Source organism: Elgaria multicarinata, chromosome 11 (assembly GCF_023053635.1).
Source record: "Elgaria multicarinata webbii isolate HBS135686 ecotype San Diego chromosome 11, rElgMul1.1.pri, whole genome shotgun sequence".
NCBI classification, from domain to species: domain Eukaryota; kingdom Metazoa; phylum Chordata; class Lepidosauria; order Squamata; family Anguidae; genus Elgaria; species Elgaria multicarinata.
Genome location: NC_086181.1, coordinates 37,322,660 through 37,341,858, shown reverse-complemented (window position 1 = coordinate 37,341,858; position 19,199 = coordinate 37,322,660). Strand labels below are relative to the sequence as shown.

Here is a 19,199-nt window from a genome sequence, read left to right as displayed (position 1 = left end):
CGGAAGCACAAAATGAAAAGGGCGTTTTAAAGAAAGAAAGTTAAAATGAAGAAAATGGCATGTCAAACTCTACTCTGGATAACAACTAGCTCAAATATTCACATAGATAAAAATAAAAAGCCCAAATTTGTTGGCTGCCTAATTCCATAGAAAAAAAATATGATCCCATTATAGTAGAATGAAAGAACACAATAATGGCTTTCACCTAATGGCCTATCCATGGAGTAGGATGTACAGGAAGACTCGCATTCAGGTTGATTGCCACCATCCGGACCTGATCAACTGGGGGAATTGCAAAAAGACCTAGTGGATCATTGAGTAGCTCCTGCACACCAATAGCAGATCATGTGAAAGGGCTGCAACCCAGGTCCTATCAACTCTGGAGGTCCACTATGTTCTGGACCCACCTCCAAAATGTCATCCATAGAACAATTCTTATAGGAAAGTATTTGTTTCTCCGGTGTCTTATTATATGCTCTCCCTTCCCTACATTAATTGTTTGCGTGTACAAATAGTTTAAGAGGGAGAGAGTTCACATTGTCACCCAGAGACCTCTTGAAATAACCAATCCCTTTTGAATAAAACTTTTGTCTCTGTTTAATAGAAAGTTTGGGGCCACTTCTATTGAGCAGGGGGGATTCTACACGTCGTACTGAGGGCGCTTGCATGTGCCCCCAGTGTGCCCCCAAAGCGATCGTGTAGTTTGCCTGTTCGAAGAGACAAGGAAGAGGCGTCCTTGCCACCGCCGCTGCCACCGCCCACCTACCTCCTCGCCGGCCGGGTCGGAGAGCTTGGCGGAAGAAGGCGGGGTGGAGAGCGGAAGAAGCTCTCCGACCCGGCTGGCTCTTTCGCTGGCAGCAGGAGGGCGGCGGGGAGGTGGGCGGGGGCGGCAAGGACGCCTCTTCCTCGTCTCTTCAAACAGGCAAGCTACACGATCGCTTTGGGGGCACACTGGGGTCGCATGCAAGCGCCCTCAGTACGACGTGTAGAATCCCCCCTGGTTAGGCTTCCGCTCTGCACATGTCCATGCTCTAAGCGTGGTTGTTGCTCTTGTGTTCTGCTTCTGGGCTTTCCTTAGGCATCTGAATGGGCACTCTGGGAAATAGGACGCTTTAGTAGATAGGTCTCTGGCCTGAACCAGCTCTTCTTATGTCCTCATGTTGGATCTCTCTTGCCCAGTCAAGAAATTCCAACCAAACTAGTGTAGCATTAATGGTAAGCAACTGGCCCCAGTTGAGCAATATATAGACCAGTTAAACAAGACCTCAACACTCACCCTTTTTGTTCAAAGTGCTGTCTTCTCAGCACCTTGGCTACCACCCCATGGACATCCTTGTTCCGCAAGGTGTAAATGATAGGGTTGAGCACAGGAGTGACCACAATGTAAAAGACAGCAATCTGCTTGTCACGATCAGGAGCTGTGCGTGTCCGAGGTCTCATGTACATAGAGATGGCAGTGCCATAGAACATGGTGACCACCACCAGGTGGGAGGCGCATGTGGAGAAGGCTTTGCGCTGTCCCGCAGTTGACCGCATTTGCAACACAGAGCACAGAATGAGCCCATAGGATGTCACGACAACAGATACAGGAAGCAAAAGGGCCAGCACAGATGCCCCAAATATCATAGCCTCCAAGATATGGGTGTCAGCACATGAGAGTTTCAGAACCACAGGAAGTTCACAGCAGAAGTGATTGACAAGGTTGGGGCCACAGAAGGGCAGGCGAAGAGTGCTACCTACATTTATTGCAGCAATGAGGAAGCCACCTGCCCAGGAAGCTGTTGTAAGTCGCATCTGGCACCACCTGCCCATAGAAACAGCATATAACAGGGGATGGCAGATGGCCAAGTAGCGGTCATAGGCCATGGCAGCCAGAAGAAGGCATTCTGTGCCACCAAGAGCCAATGAGATGTACATCTGTGTTGCACAACGAGTGAAGGAGATGGCTCTGTTGCCAGACAGGAGGTGAGCCAACATCTGAGGCAACGTGCTGGTGACATAACAGATTTCCAGGCCCGACAGGTGTATCAGAAAGAAGTACATGGGTGTGTGGAGGGAGGAGTCTGCCCACACCAGAATGATGATTAGCAGATTCCCCAATACGCTGAGTAAATAGATGATGAGGACGATGACAAAAAGCAGAAGCTGCATCTTCCGGTCATTGGAGAGTCCTACCAAGATGAACTCTGTGACATAGGTGAGGTTCTCAGGTGCCATCAGAGTGTCCTGCCAACAGGAAAAAGAGCAACCATGAGAGACAGTAACATTCTCTGGGAACTCTAAAATTAGCCCTGTTTGGGCATCTCTGCAAAAACACTAGAGAAAGCCCCAAACCAGCTATCAAGTTCAACATCACTATCATAAACCAAACAGCAGCAAAAAATAATAATAATAATAAATCCCAACGTGGTTTTCAATTCTCTGAATACTCTACAGCTGTTTGTAAAGGCTCTTGAACTTCCTCCACCTATTTCTGGGCAAAGAAATTGGGGAAAACATTTCACTAAGGCCCTTTCTTCACCATACAGCTGTAGAGGGAGGGAGAAGGGGCAATCCTAGACTTACCTCCTTCCAGGATCGTCCCCCGTGTTCAAATGGCCAGCGCAACATCTGGGATGGCAGCAGGGACGCTGTGCGAGTGGAGGCGGCCATTTTTTGAAAAGGTTACAGGAGTTGGAGTGCGCTCACGCTCCAGCAAAAGTTAAGTGGGGGGGGGACCCTGCTCCCACTCCCCCACCCACCCCCGATTTCTCCTGGTCCAGCTACTTCCCTCTACTGATCCTCGCTATTTGCTCCAGCTATTGGGCGGTATAGAAATGTAATAAATAAATAAATAAATAAATAAATAGAGGGAAGAAGCTGGGACGGGTGGCCACACAGGAGATTGTTACGTTGATGTTGTATTGATTTTATATGCTCTTTTAATTAATTTTATGTATCTGATTTATACTGTATTTTTATACTAATGTTGTTCCCTGCCTCGATCCAAAGGGAGAGGCAGGTAAGAAATAAATATATTATTGTTATTATTATTATTAATAATAATAATTATAATAATAATAATAATAATAATAATAATACCCTATTAGACCAAAACCATAGAGCTGAAATATTTTCAGTCAGGTGTGAGCTTCCAAGTTATTACTGACTGCATATTAAGAGCTAAAGTATTCACTAGGCACCAAGCAATACATTTAGGGGAAGACAATTCCCTATCTGTGGATTGCAGTCTAAGGAGGACAGGTCCCATAAGGGAAAGGGAAGATCGGGGAAGAAGAAATAAGAATGTGAAAAATCAAACGCCCCATTCAACTGAAGGTTGTTAAGATTATAATTGCTCTGGGACAAACTGGATGAGAAAGCAGAGATATGGGTCTTCTCCCGGTTTGTTTCTTTCTTTTGTATTGTTTTTCTTTTTTAAAAAAAGCACACCACCACTCACTAATTTGACTGAGGGAATGGAGTAGAAAAATATAGAATGCTCAACGCTTCCTCTTTCTGAGGTAATTTTTTGTTTGGCTCAATGTCACCCTTCCCAAGCTCCTTCCAAACCATAGCAACTTCAGGTTTTGTACACATTTGTAGTTGATAGGAGAGCTGTAAAGACCTCACAAAAGAAAGAGAGAACCAGTTTAAAGTCAAAAGGAACCTTATCAAGCTGTTTCTATCCACTACACACAGTACACAAAGTGAAATGAACGGTTTTTCAAAATAGACAATGTCCACATTTTTTAAAGTATTTGAGCGTGAGCCAGAGCAAATGTTTCTGCCAGGTCAATGAATTTCAGCTAAACCAACAAGCCAAGTTCCTTCCCCCACAGTTTGACCTCCAAGTAACAGAATGAGACCATACCTTTGTGCTTCTCCCAGGGGTTCTGCAACAGCTGAGAAGAAGTTTCTCACATGACTGGCATCTGTTAAGGTGTGTAACAGCTGGGTGGGACTCAGTCAAAGTTGGGGGTGGTGGTGGACATAAGGCTTAAACTGGATTATCAGTGACTCCAAAGCCTAGATAGAAGGGTTACTGATGGAGGGGTTTCTTGATGCTGCTTCAAAAGTCTGTCTGTGGCAGGAACTTGGTAGCCTAGTGGCTTGTTCCTCCTGTATGTGACCAGAAAGTATATACTTTTTCCTAGCTAAGGCTTCATACCAACATACAAAGTAACAAGACCGAGGATAGAGCTTCCTGCTTCTTCCTTGTACTGACATAAGGAACTCTGGAAGGACAGCCAACTGGTCTTCTTCCCCCACCATATTTCTGATGGCCTTCCTTCTTCATTTGTCTTCAAGGGCCTGGGGCAGTTATTTGATTAATATCCCCCATCTAATTTTTTGTTTTTGTTTTTAATTGATCCCAGGAAGATTGCTCTACATATGTTGCTACTTCAGTCACTGTGCTTCCACCACTAACTCACTCCTGAATTCTGTGCACAGCTTAAACAAACAAATAAACAAAATTCCTTTGACATTAGTCATGGGCTTTGGATACATTTAAGTATACACAAAGAAAGAGGTGGGTTGTGTCTATTATTTGTTGGGAATTTGATGCTAAGCTGGCTATTGTTGGCCATTATTATATTTATATCCTACCTTTCTTCCATCATGGAACTCAAGATAGCTTATGGTTCCTAAGTGGTCTCCCCTCCAAGCTAAGACCTGGTTAGCTTCAGTAAGGTGGCTGCCTCATGTGCCTTCAGATCATGCCCTGGGACCAAAGAAGGAAGTTGGAAGAAATCATAATGCAGAGTTTTCCTGAGGAGTTGCCTGTCTTCTAGAATTTAACATCTGTTAGCCAAAAAAAGGTTCACCCAAGCTAGCATTGCCTATCTTGCTTGGTGTAGCAGCTCTCCAAAGCAAAAGGTAGACGTCCTTCTATGTACTTCAACCTGAGATCCTTTAAGATGATGAGATGTTAGGGACTAGCTCCATGCAAAGTACGTGCTCTTATCGCAAAGCCATGGATTCTAAACCTCTTTGACAGATGCTTCTCCAACCCATTCTTAAAGTCTTCTAAAGTGTGGCCTAACACAGCTTGGCTTGAGCTATAATCAGCTTAAGAAGACATGTTGTCAAGTTCCTCTCTCTGATTTGTCAAAAGTCTGAGTATTCAGTAAGATAATAAAGACTGTGAATCCACTTGACAAGTCTGGCTCAGATCCCTTTGGTGTTCTCCTTCCCCACGGGGCCTTTAACAGTCTATTAACTTTCACTTCAACCTCTCCGGATTCAAGCACCTGATGTAGCAATTAAAATGTTATACTGTGATGATCTAGCATTATAAACAATAAAATGGAATTGACTGATTGACTTAACAATGGGGGGGGTGTTCTTTCAACATTTCAGCAAAGAACTACAGTGAACTACAGGGTTTCCAGTGCAATCCCATGCATGCCTACTCAGTAGAAAGCCCCTCTGAGTTCAAAGGGTGTACTCCCAGATAAGTTAGGGTGACCATATTTGGGAAACCAAAAAAGAGGACACCTAGTGTGTGTGGGGGGGGAAGCAGCTTTCTGAGTCCTGCAGAAAGTACGTTATTCCCCCGCCACCTTAAAGAACCCGATTGGAGTGGAGGAGGGGAAAGGATTTCATCCTGCACCACCACCATCCACTCCAATTGGGGCCTTTTCTATAATGTCCACGAGTGACCCACTTTCCCCTTTAAGACCTCAATTGGAGCTCGGGGTGGGGGAATGATGTGCCTCAAGAAAGCATGTCATTCCCTCCTGCCATGCTAATGGCAGCCTTAAAGAGGAAGGTGTGTCATTCCAGGACATTATTGAAAATTATAGAAAATCCCCCCTGACACCATGGAAAGAACAAAAACCAGGACAAATCCGGGGAAATCCTGACAGTTGGTCACCCTAAGATAAGTGCATATGGGATTGCAGCCATCAGATGCCAAAAGTCTATGCTAGCCAACAACCAGAGTTGTATGCATTCTAATACACATGATCAAAAACAAATCCGAATTTTGCCATTGGAATTTTTGGTGAGCGTACCTACATGGACTACCTTAACGTTGTATATTTTACTTTGCTTCCATGATGATAGCTTTCAAAGAATTCTCAGTTTCTTGACAAGGGAGAAGAAAATGGAGGAAGAGAAAATCCTGATATTCATCTATTTCATGTGCAAGTGAGACCTGTAAACAAAATGTTGCAGCATTAAATGCTTCTCCTGCTCAGTACTCTTCCAACTGTTTTTCCTTCCCACCAGTTCAGCATTTTATGCTCACTGAGTATGCTCAGTCCATTGGGTTGTTTGGGGGTGGGGGATGCCATCTTAGTTTTTATTGTTGTTGTTGTTCCTAAAGATTTTTGTATTCCTACAAAGCATAGGTTTCCCCCCATGCAGGCTGATATTGCTCTCATGTGCATGGGTTGTGCTGTTTTGACTATGAAAGGATCGGTATCTTAATGAAAACTTCCTGAGATATGAGTAGTTCCCTCATCACTGAGCTCCATATCCTACCCTACTATAATAACAGTTCACAAATTCACTTTTATCTTGCTGTTTTCTGTTGTGTTGGAAATTTATTGTACTTAGGATGTTGACAATTGTGAGCAAGTTTGAGTTACAACACTCTGGACTACTTTGAAGGAATGGAGTCTAAATAACTGTCTTAATTATTTATTTATTGCACTTTGAACCTTATTTGGCTCCAAAAGAAGTGTCTCATCAGAAATTTGATCACTGCCGTGAGACTTGAAACCAAGCCTCACTGCACCCCAAGACTTCACTTTCAAGTTTGAACTACAATTTTACTTTGAACACTGGACTGTACCATGTCAAACTGCCTGTGAGGGGATCACATTTTTCATTGCTCTAGCAACTGACAAATCCTGACCAGTAGAGATCTTGCAGACGATAGAAAGAGATTCTAGGCCAGCTCTTTTCTTGTGTTTCTAGATTTCTATTTACAAGGAGATTTAAAAGGGCCCATTTCAAATGTGACAAATCCCACAACCACTGTCAATCTGAAATGGGGCAGCCCATTCAACGTCACACATTATTATTATTATTATTATTATTATTATTATTATTATTATTATTATTATTATTATTATCTTTAAAAGGTATGTCCCACCTTTACATCTCTTCCAAAATGTGAAAGGTGGCTATCACCTTTTCTTATGTAGACCAAGTATGGAGATAGTCAATGTCTCTTTTCAGATTATACCTTCCAACCAGGGCAAACAACCTGCTGGGTATGGCAAGAATGGCTTCAGCACCACCGTCTTTGCCTTGCCCTTTACCAGCTAAGGCTGAGAAGTAATATGACCTCATTTCTGGTCTCCTAATGTAGATTAGACTGAGAAATGGAGGTCAACTCAAATGCCATTGAGTGAATTTTGTGACTCTGCAGACATTGGTCTCCCAAGACAAAACCCAACACTCAAGAAACTATGGCATACTATTTACACTACAAGGCAACACTCATTTTTTTTTGTTCAAAGCCTGATTTTTGAAGCATCTTGGCCACTGCCCCATGAATGTCCTTGTTCCGCAGAGAATAAATGACAGGGTTGAGCAAGGGGGTGACCACAATGTAAAAGACTGCTATGTGCTTGTCGCGATCAGGAGCAGAACTCGACCGGGGAATCATGTACATCGAAATGACGGTGCCATAGAACAGGGTGACCACAATGAGGTGGGAGGCGCATGTGGAGAAGGCTTTGCGCCGTCCAGCGTTTGACCGCATCTGCAATACTGAGGAGAGGATGAGCCCGTAAGATGTCAGGATGACAGAAACAGGAATTAAGAGCATCAGCACAGATGCTAGAAACATGAAACCCTCTGTGATGTGAGTGTCAGCACATGAAAGTTTCAAAACCACTGGCAGCTCACAGAAGAAGTGGTTGATGTGGTTGGGGCCACAGAAAGGGAGGCGAAGGGTGCTGCCAGCATTTATTGAACCAAGGAGGAAGCCACCTGCCCAAGAAATTGAGGAAAGTTGCACTTGACGCCACCTGCCCATCGCGATGGCATATAACAGGGGATGGCAGATGGCCAAGTAGCGGTCGTAGGCCATGGCAGCCAGAAGAAGGCATTCCGTGCCACCCAGAGCCAGTGAGATGTACATCTGTGCTGCACAACGAGTGAAGGAGATGGCTCCGTTGCCAGACAGGAGGTGAGCCAACATCTGCGGCAAAGTGCTGGTGACATAACAGATCTCCAGGCATGACAGCTGAGTTAGAAAGAAGTACATGGGTGTGTGGAGGGCGGAATCAGCTCTCACCAGCATGATGATCAGCAGATTCCCCATAATGGTGAGCAAGTAGATGATGAGGACAACCAGAAAGAGTAGAATCTGCGTCTTTCGGTCACTGGAGAGTCCCAGCAAGATGAACTCTTTGATAGTGGTGAAGTTCTCCCCCATCTTGGCCTTCTGCCTACAGAAAAAGGAGCAACAGTGAAAGGCAGTGAAGTTTTCTTGGAATGGGATAACACTAAAACAAGTCATATGTTGCACCCCAACACATCATCAATTTATTAAGAATAATTAAAACAACAAGAACAACAACCAAACCAACTGTGTGTGCATCATTATCCTAGTCCAAACTCTCTACAGAGCACGTACAGGGAGACACCAGCTCCATCTACTTGTCACTTTAGCAGAGAAAATGGAGCAAGTCAATCAGGAATAACTTAAGTCTCACTGATTTCGGTAGGTCTGATCTAAGCATGACCAAGTCTGAATCTGACACCCTATGTTCTCACCACCACCACCACCACTTAAGGTGTTGTATTTGCTTACTCTGCTCTTACTTGTCAAGCGCCTGATGCCCCTTGGATACCGTTGTGTGGTTTGAAGTTTGCCAAGAGTGATGGTCCTTCTAGTGTTTCTCTTGGAGGTTGAAGGTGTAGCTGGTCTTTCTCTCATACCCATTAAAGGAGGGGGCAGCAAGAGGCCCCTGACATGCAGATCAATGATTGTAATCCTATATACACTTCCCTGGGAGTAAAGCCCAAAGAATTCAGTAGGGCTTACTTCTGAATAGACAGAATGGTTGGATCCAAATTAATCATACTTGGAGTGGACTCATTGAAATCAGTGGAATTTAATTAAGTCATGACTAATGTAAGTTCAATGGGTCTACTCTAAGTAGGACACAATCTGGATTCAACCTGAATAGGATTGCACTTAGTGCCTACTGTGTGCCAAGTTACAATATGATAAACCAGGGATATTAAACCCAGTGCGCCCCCCCCCAAGATGCTTTGGACTGCAGCTACCATCATCCTTGACCATTGGGTGTGCTGTCTGGAGCATATGGCATTGTACTCCAAAGTTTTTGAAGGAAATCAAGCTGTCTACCCCTAATCTAAACCAATGCTTGCTCCTATTCACCTCTCTTTACATTGGGATATTAAAGTATCATCTCTCCAGTACATTCTCCAGGAAAACTGTCTTAAGTAGGGTGTCCATATGGGAAGGAGGACAGGGCTCCTGTATCTTTAACAGTTGGATAGAAAACGGAATTTCAGCAGGTGACATTGGCACACATGCAGCACCTGGAAAAAACCCCTTTTTATCACAACAGTTAACACTGCAGGAGCCCACTCTAGCTATACTAGAGTGACCAGATACAAAAACTAGGACCAACAGATTATTTTGGTCTCTGAAATTTAGCCCTTTGTCATCATATATTAAATCTATCATGCACAAATATTGGCATTAGGTTCAAGATATACCAGGCCGCAGCAGTCCCCCCATGGTGGGGTTTCAAAGAACTCCAGATCTGGGAGATAAATTGGTCCATACTTATGTTCTGCTCTGCTCTCTTTGGTATCTGGTCACTCTAGTATAGCTCCTGCAGCTTTAAATGTGGTGATGAAGAGGGAATTTCACCAGGTGCTGCATGCATAGAAATGACACCTGCTGAAATTCCCTTTTCTATACAACTGTTAAAGATACAGGAGCCCCGTCCTCCTTTCCATATGGTCAGCCTAGTCTTAAGCTACATGCAAACTCTTTGTTTACAATGTGTGTTAAATAGGTGGATATGCACACTGTCCAACTGGCTTGCTCCAGAGATTTTGATAGGAGAAGTTTTCCTTTCACACTTCCCTTTTCATTTTAAGAATAGTTCCACAATGGAAAAGGTTCCCTTAAGAACAGCTGTGCTGAATCAAACCAAGGGTCCATCTAGACCAACACTATGTTCACACAATGGCTAACCAGCTATCAACCAGGGTCTAACGTAAGATATTGAACCATCACATGGAAAACCATTGGACCATCAGTGAGTACAAGAAAAATGCTACTTTACCTCTCACTACCAGAGCTACTGAGGGGAGGATTCCCCGAGATGCTTGGAAAACACACTCTCAATAGCCTAACGTCTGTAGTAGCTTCTTCATCCGTGTTGTGCCGAAAGCATGCAGATCTTTCTAGCTAAATCTGAGTACAGGGGCCAGGGTGGGCTTCCTTTGCTTCAGTCTCAAATCCATTTTTTCCTGGCTTTGCAACTGTAGTAACACTTCTCCTTGGCTCCAAAGTGAACACAGATTTGTTTTCCCTCCTCCCAGTTCTTTTAGTGAACCACTTTAGCTTTTGTTTTGCTTTAGTGTTCAAGCTGCTACCTTGAAAACAAATTAAATATTGATTTTCTTCTTTCTGTCTTTCTTTTTTCTGACACTTTGAAATTTACAAGGTACGGGAGTAAGGCAGCCTCCTGACTGACACAAGGAAGTGTTGCGCCTAGCCCTGCTCCAAGCAGGGGAAAGATGGGGGTTATGACAGATACAAGGGCCAGATAATCAGCAGTGTGGAAATCTAGCTTCTCCTTGAACAGGAAAAGCAAGATTCATCCTGAGTCTGATCCTGAAGAGAAATCTAGATGGATACTAGCAGGGCTCCAAGTCAATTCTTTCCCAGTCCTATGACCTAAAATCCCAGTCCAAATACATGCAACGGAGATCCTGGCCTTTTAAGATGTGGTTGGTCAGCATCCCTGCTAGATGCTGTTCCAACCACATCTAAAAGCCTTCCATGGTGAGGTTCAACTTGACTTCATCAACTACCTGACTATTTTCAGCATTAAAAAAAAATGGATGGCACTCTGACTTTTGTCTTTCTCGTAGAGTCTTTCCCATGGTTCGAATTTCAGTAACATAATAAAGACTCTGCATCTACTCCAGAGCGGATCCTCAGTTCCCCCTGGTGCTTTCCTCTGGACCATTAACAGTTGTTTGTTACTTGAATCTCTTGGGTTTCAGGCATTTCATACCATCATTAGAAATATGAGCTGGGATGGGTGAGGTGAAGGGATGAGTCTATACTGGGCATGGAGCAAGATTGTATGTCTAATATTTGGGGGGATGAGAAATGCAATGCAAATTCTATTGTTTGAATGTTATGCAAGTGGTGTGTATTTCACTGCCCCAGAAGGACACTTCTGTTCCCTTTGGTACTTTCCTTTGGAGTAGGATGACCAAATGGAAAGGAGGACAGGGCTCCTATACCTTTAACAGTTGTATAGAAAAAGGGAATTTCAGCAGGTGTCATTTCTATGCATGCAGCACCTGGTGAAATTCCCTCTTCATTACAATACTTAAAGCTGCAGGAGCCCTTCCCTCTTTTTATATCTGGTCACGCTAGTATAGCTCCAGCAGCTTTAACTGTTGTGATGAAGAGGGAATTTCACCAGGTGCTGCAGGCATAGAAATGCCGCCTGGTGAAATTCCCTTTTCTGTTGTTGTTTATTCGTTCAGCCGTTTCTGACTCTTCGTGACTTCATGGACCAGCCCACGCCAGAGCTTTCTGTCGGCTGTCGCCACCCCTAGCTCCCCCATGGTCAAGTCTGTCACCTCCAGAATATCATCCATCCATCTTGCCCTTGGTCGGCCCCTCTTCCTTTTGCCTTCCACTTTCCCTAGCATCAGCCTCTTCTCCAGCGTATCCTGTCTTCTCATTATGTGGCCAAAGTACTTCAGTTTTCCTTTAATACCATTCCCTCAAGTGAGCAGTCTGGCTTTATTTCCTGGAGTATGGACTGGTTAAAGATACAGGAACCCTGTCCTCCTTTCCATATGGTCACCCTGCTTTGGACCATTAACAATTGTGTGTTACTCAAACCTCTTGGGTTTCAGGCATTTAACATCATTGTTAGGAATATGGGTGGGATGTGTAATTCAACGCTGGCCAAAAAGCAGGTTTATATGGATTCTAACAGATTAAAAATGGAATTCAAATTCTCTTGAGTGCATGCAAATAGACTTATTTGAATGAGTTTTCAAAGAGTTAAGCATGCTGCATTGCTGTGCAATTATATGCACATTTACTGAGGTGTAAATCCCATGGAGTTCAATGGGACTGCCTTCCAGTTAAAGGTGCACAAGATTGAAACCTTAGTCAAACTTCCATCCCTCTGAGATATGCTAGGTCATCCTTCCCCAACCTGATTCCCTCCAGATGTGTTGGACTACAACTCCCAGCATTCCCATCCATGAAGGCCGTGCCAGCTGGAGATGATGAGATTTTTGGTCCAACACAGCTGCAGGGGGCCCTGTTCCGGGATAATAATATTGTTCAATGACACTTGTTCCCATTGTATCTGGTTGGAATCAGGACTTTCCTGTTGTTGCTTTGTTCTTGTTGGAGAAAGAGACGATCAAAGCTCTTGTCAAGTTATCTGAGTGGTGCTTCATCTATGCCTACCTTGAAAGTTGAGATAAAGTAGGACTTTAGTGGAATTCTACCAATTCCTCCATCATGCCTGGATCCAGCTCCAGCTGAGAGATCCCTTCCCTCCTGCTGCCAGTTGTCACTACTGCGGCCTGGGGCTCATCCACACGGGCCTTGACTGCTTCGTAGGGGCGGCAGGTGATCTACATGATGCAGCCGCCACTCTGATGCAATCCAGGGGCAAAACCCCAAAGCTCTGCTCTAAAAAAGTTGGGGACTTACCCCGACTTCTTTTAGCTTGGAGCAAGGCTCCGCACCTCTGCGGAGCCTTGTTAAGAAAAAAAGAAAAGAAAAGAAATAAAGGAGGGGTGGAAATCCTGGTAGGGAGGGAGCACCTCATTCCTCCCCCCTTGTTACCCCCCCCAGCTGTAAATGTGATCCTTCTCATTTACAGCTTTTTAAAAACAACAACAACCAGTCCCTTCAAAAACTACCCTTCAAAGAGGGGGTGCCAATGCTCCCAGGCACCCCCGGACTGGCAGGGTTAGTGCTTGCGTGGGCGGGCGCAGCAGCGGTGGGGGGGAAGCCCATGACTGCGCTCCTTCCAATGTAGATGGTCGGAAGGAACGTCAATGTGGCTGCGCCCGCCCACACAAGCCTGGCCATCAGAGGGAAAGGAAGCAGCAGTGCCTCTATCGTGCCTGGATCTGTATGAGAGGGAGAAGGGGGAGAAGTTGCAGCCCTTCCACTGTGTCCATGACCTGCTGAACTTTGCAACTAAAAGCTTCATCCCACGTACCCGTTTCTCTCGAATTATCCCCATAGCATAAAGCTGTTGTTGTTGTTAGCTAAATCACACCCTGGGCGGCAGCGCTCCTAAGATCCTTTGCATACCAGGAAAGCGGTTTAAGGGGGGGAAATGTAAAAAAAAAAATCATTACAAAAAATCAACGGATGACCCAATCCAATTCAACTTTGGTACACTGAAAGCCCTCCTTAACATCTATTACTGTGCCAATTTTGATGCCTTTATCTTTAAAACTTACGCAGATGTAAGCATTTGTTTAATTTGTAGTTTAAACATATCACATTCTCCTCCTGCGCCCCCAGTGGCTGCTCAGAGAACAACGAAAGATTTGCTCTTAAAGGGATAGTAAAATACATCAATTCTTTTGGCTAAGAAGCATAATTAAAGCAGGATACATGGGAGTACTTCAAAGCAGATTATAAGCTGGAAAACTTCAGAGTCCTTTGCATGCAATTCGCAGTGATTGCACAGTATAACGCTGGTGTGATGAAGCTATAAGAATCGAGTGCCTAAATTTTCTTCTCCCCCTCCCAATCTCCTTTCCTTTCATGTCTTTTTTTTTTTTTTTTAGTTTGCAAGACTGTGGGCAGTGGACTGTCTTAAGATATATCTTTGTAAACTGCCAGTAACCTTTCTGGCTAAAGGACGGGATAAAAATACCATAATGAAAGTCTCCTGGGAAGCTGGTTTACGGTGCTGAATATTCGTCAAGTGTAGACAAAGCTAACAATAAAATTTCCCATTCAGAAAATGAAAGTTGGCATTACCACGAAGAGCAGGAATGAGCAGGCTTCAGGCTTTCGGGATCTATTTTGTGTTTTACTAGAACCCCAAGATCCACCAACTAGAGCCAAATGCAAAAGGCATATGATTAGAATTAAAGATTTCTTAGCCCAAGAATATGTTTGGAATACCAGAACAGAACTGAGATCACCATCTTTCAACCCCAAAAATTCATTGCTGGTCACTGTGAAGGACTGGGAAAATTATAAAATGTATTAGGTCCTAGAATACAGTTGTTCCCGAAGTAATTTGTGTTTTCTTGCAGGTAATAAACCTTGTCTTCCTGTTAGGCAGTAAACCATAGTGGTGATAGATAGAGGAAAGGTTAACTTGATATGTTTATGGGAGGAATCTGGCCAGCTTGTTTATAGTGCAAACCGGCGCCAGGACCCAGCTTTTGGTATGCGGGAAAGTGGGAGTTAAACTTACCAAGGTCAGGCTGAGGCTTTACACCTGGAGGTTATCTCCTGCCTCGGCTAATTGGGCTTTGTGTGAGAAGAAAGGACCGACTCCCTCATTAGGAGACAAACAGATAAAAGCTGATGGGATTAAGCTGGGGGTTCGTCTTTAGCCCCGAGGCTATGGATGTCTACGGTTGCCCGGTTAGGGAACTGGGAGAGCGCTAGGAAGCCGCACTTTGGCTGTGAGCTGGTTTTTCTAAAGGCAAGTTGGTCGGTTTGACCAGGGAAGGGAAATTTAGTAGACTGACTGTCGGTTCTTGTATGAATGGATTTATGGGTGGTTCTGCCTGACTTGTATCTGTTTTTATCCATTCCCTAACCCCATTCCCTCTTATGTTCTGTTTTATGTATCTGTCTGTAGCTGCTACCGACCAAGTGCCTATTTAGTAGCTGTCTTCTTACAATAAACTTTTTATCTTGGTTACTTCGGGTGTTGGTGTGTTTTTATTCCAAGGAAGTACTGGTTCTTTGGGCGGAAGCAAGTGGGGAAAATACCCTGGGGAAGGACTGATTAACTCAGACTTCCATTACAGTCACTACCAGCTTTCTTTGTTAGAGCAGTCCAGTTTAGCAAGGTGGGTGTGGAGGGGAGCCAATTTCTTGTTGAATAAAACTGGGAGTCAGAATGCCTTGGTGATCTACTTCAAATACCCCAAAGATTGATAGTAGATCCCAGTTTATCTTCCCAAGGTGTGGAGTACAGGTAGGCTGAGCCACTGCCTCCCAAGGAGAACATCATGATTATGGGGAAACCAGTGTGACACAACCATCACCCAAAGGGGCAGCATTTTAAGCTAATGTGTGTGTGTGTGTGTGTGTGTGTGTGTGTGAGTGTGTGTGTGTGTGTGTGTGAGTGTGTGTGAGAGAGAGGGAGAGGGAGAGGGAGAGGGAGAATGCAAGATTTAGGAGGAAGAATTTTAATTAAAGGTTGTGAAAGGGAACATGCATCTTTGTATTTGCAAGTGTGGGTGTTCATATGTGTAAATACGGATGAATGTATTCTATTTGCTAGTTCTTTCATTTTGTCTCCAAAATGGCAAAAGCCAGGGCTGGGGACTTTCTAGTGTGGGAGAGCCCACAACTTCCCTAGGTAACTGGTTCCATTGTTGTACTGCTCTAACAGTCAGGAAGCTTTTCCTGATGTCCAGCCAGAATCTGACTTCCTGTAACTTGAGCCCGTTATTCTGTGTCCTGTACTCTGGGATGATTGAGAAGAGATCCTGGCCCTCCTCTGTGTGACAACCTTTTAAGTATTTGAAGAGTGCTATCATGTCTCCCCTCAATCTTCTCTTCTCCAGGCTAAACATGCCCAGTTCTTTCAGTCTCTCTTCATAGGGCTTTGTTTCTAGACCTCTGATCATCCTGGTTGCCCTCCTCTGAACACACTCCAGCTAGTCTGCATCCTTCTTGAATTGTGGAGCCCAGAACTGGACACAATACTCTAGATGAGGCCTAACCAGGGCCAAATAGAGAGGAACCAGTACCTCACGTGATTTGGAAGCTATACTTCTATTAATGCAGCCCAAAATAGCATTTGCCTTTCTTGCAGCCATATTGAACTGTTGGCTCATATTCAACTTGTGATCTACAACAATTCCAAGATCCTTCTCATTTGTAGTATTGCTGAGCAAAGTATCCCCCATCTTGTAACTGTGCATTTGGTTTCTATTTCCTAGATGTAGAACTTGGCATTTATCCCTATTAAATTTCATTCTGTTGTTTTCAGCCCAGCACTCCAGCCTATCAAGATCACTTTGAAGTTTATTTCTATCTCCCAGGGTATTAGCTATCCCACCCAATTTGGTGTCATCTGCAAATTTGATAAGCGTTCCCTGCATATCCTCGTCCAAATCATTAATAAAAATGTTGAAGAGCACTGGGCCCAGGACTGAGCCCTGCGGTACCCCACTCGTTGCCTCTCCCCAGTTTGAGAAGCTTCCATTGATAAGTACTCTTTGAGTCCGATTCTGTAGCCAACTGTGAATCCACCTAATAGTTGTTCCATCAAGCCCACTTTTAGCTAGTTTGTTAATCAGAATATCATGGGGCACTTTGTCAAAAGCTTTGCTGAAGTCAAGATATATTACGTCCACAGCATTCCCACAGTCCACAAGGGAGGTTACCCAATGAAAAAATGAGATCAAATTAGTCTGACAGGATTTGTTCCTGACAAATCCATGTTGGCTTCTAGTAATCACTGCATTGTTTCAACTTATTTTATTTTATTTTTACCTTGCTTTGCCAAATTATTTTTTATCAAACAGACATTGCAATGGGCAGCAATACCTGGTTTTACTATTTTATTATCTACAAAAGTTCCCAAGCTTTTATCTGCCTTATTTGCTTTGAATGCCTTTGCTGCTCCAGCCCTGCGGGGGATACTTCTAACAGCAAGATAGGGACATTGAGAGTCCAACTGCAGAAAATTAGCCTGCCGTCTAGTTAGAGCTGCTGAGGTTTTCTACTTCATTAAAGTGTTTCACTCCAAGCAAATGAATGCATGGAATTTGGGAATGACCGTTTACTACTCTGCTTTCGACTCCTATCTGCCTAAAACCCTAAAATAAAAGAATTTTTCTTAGTAGCTGCTGTACAGTGAGTCAGCTTTCATTCTCTCTCTTCTCTATATGTACCCTTATCATAACTTCTTGTCCATTAAGCACAAAAATTATATATCTTAGTTAAGCTGTGCAGTGGGCGGTGGACTAAGAGAAAAGCAGGGTCGAATGCGTAGAATATGGTGTTTACCAGAAAGATATACAAAGACCTAGGAATTACACCCAACCTACATAGCCTCCCTGAACCTTGGAAAAGGCAAAATAAAATCACACAGTACTTTCAGCAGCAGAAGGAGGAGAGTGAAAATGTGCTGTGTGAGTCATTGCAGGATGGATCACCCTCTACACATTCTGTATTGGACTGGTCAGTGTATCTTAAAGGGACTATAGGAGAGCCCAGGACTTCAAGATCTTCAGTGGACCTGGCCTCAGAGATGGCCTTTCCAGAGTACATTTCCACTATAAAGGAACTGCAGCAGGTGGATAAAGTCGAGTCAAGGGACAAAGTGGGACCAATAGAAGAACTCATGCAGAGACAGATTCTTGAGCTTGCTGATAATGTCCCAATCCCAAAATATAAACCATTTCCACTCAAACAGAAGAAAGTGATTTTCAAATCCAGGGTCAGTTTCTTATGGTTTGTAGGGAATTAGCCCTTTTCAAAAAATCCCTCTCAGAAAATAATGGACTGTTAACAACACTGGTTGAGAACTATATAACTCAAGAGAGCAGACCAGGGCCGAAAGGAACTGACAAAAGTACTATGTAAGTTCAGTTGGCAACTAAGAACAATGCAAAGATTCATACTAAAGATGTTAACAAAAGAGTCCATAAGGGATAACGCAAAAAGCAGAAGAAAAGTAAAAATATTACAAATATAAGGAAGCAGGAGAAAAAAGCACATTGTTGTCGGATAAAGGATCTAGAGAGGCTGTTCAAACTGCTAGACCCAAATTCAAATTTGGATCCACACAAGTCTACCCAGAAGGCCTATAAGAAAAAAAGGAAAAAGAAGAAAGGGTTAGTCAATGTCATTAACTTGCAGCAGACACCCGAGGAAGAAGGCCTGACAAGGAGAAATGCAGCAAATGCTCTCAATGAGGTAGAAATGCAGGACCCATGGGCAAAAGTACTTAGCAATATGGACAATGTCTGCAATATTAATTCAAGCCCAGTACCTTATCACGCAGAGTCACAACTGAATTCTAATCTGGGGAATGGTTGGAAATTGGTGATGATCCCACAAAAATTAGTTTTTTGCCAACTATCCCAAACCAAAAGGTTTTCTTGCACAGACAGAGTGTATAGCACACCTCTTGCATATTCTAAATGGGTTTTTTCCCCAGGATCAATGAGGTTTGATGATATCGTTTTTATAGAATACCTGTATTTTGATGGAATTAGGGCTCGGGCTGTAGTTACATTTAAGGATCGAGACATAGCTAGTTTTATTTACAAAGCCAGGGAGATATTTTTAGAAGATAAGTTAGTAATCATAAGGTTTTTCGAGAATCAGGCCCCACTGGTCTTTTTATTTGGTGCTATAGCTGTTGATCTCAAGGACAATGATCTTGTGATAACGAATAATACAGAAAATCTTATAGATTTAAATTGGATTCAAAATCCTGCCCCCTCCCGTTCTCAGTCAGAGACATTGGGGTCAAACCTGATAGAAACCAGTCCTTACTTATGACTTACAACAATCCATCACAAACACAATGTTGTGCTGTCAGCAAATTCCATAGAAACTGTTTTGGAAACGTTTCAAGAGTTGAGCCTAGCTTTACAAAGTTTTTTGAAGCAAAAGGTACCAGAGGTACCAAAGAAGAACATGAGAGCAACAGTCCTGAAGAATGCAGACTCACAGGAAACAGACTAATAATTAGGCCTGGACAGGCATCCCTGTGCCCAGCTCCTTTGGACTCCTGCTAAGCTGCCACCACCCACCAGCCCCTGCT

The 19,199-nt window shown here is 43.7% G+C and overlaps 2 protein-coding genes across 2 annotated transcripts; both read right to left on the bottom strand.

The window, feature by feature from the left end:
- Positions 1 to 1,272: 1,272 nt before the first annotated feature.
- On the bottom strand, positions 1,273 to 2,217 carry LOC134405738 (olfactory receptor 2D3-like). Its single transcript, XM_063136988.1, has one exon. The coding sequence runs from the start codon at positions 2,215 to 2,217 to the stop codon at positions 1,273 to 1,275; it is 945 nt and encodes a 314-aa protein (XP_062993058.1).
- A 5,206-nt stretch (positions 2,218 to 7,423) lies between these two features.
- On the bottom strand, positions 7,424 to 8,380 carry LOC134405737 (olfactory receptor 2D3-like). The gene has a single exon (XM_063136987.1). It carries the CDS (start codon positions 8,378 to 8,380, stop codon positions 7,424 to 7,426), a length of 957 nt encoding a protein of 318 aa, XP_062993057.1.
- Between the last annotated feature and the right edge of the window lie 10,819 nt (positions 8,381 to 19,199).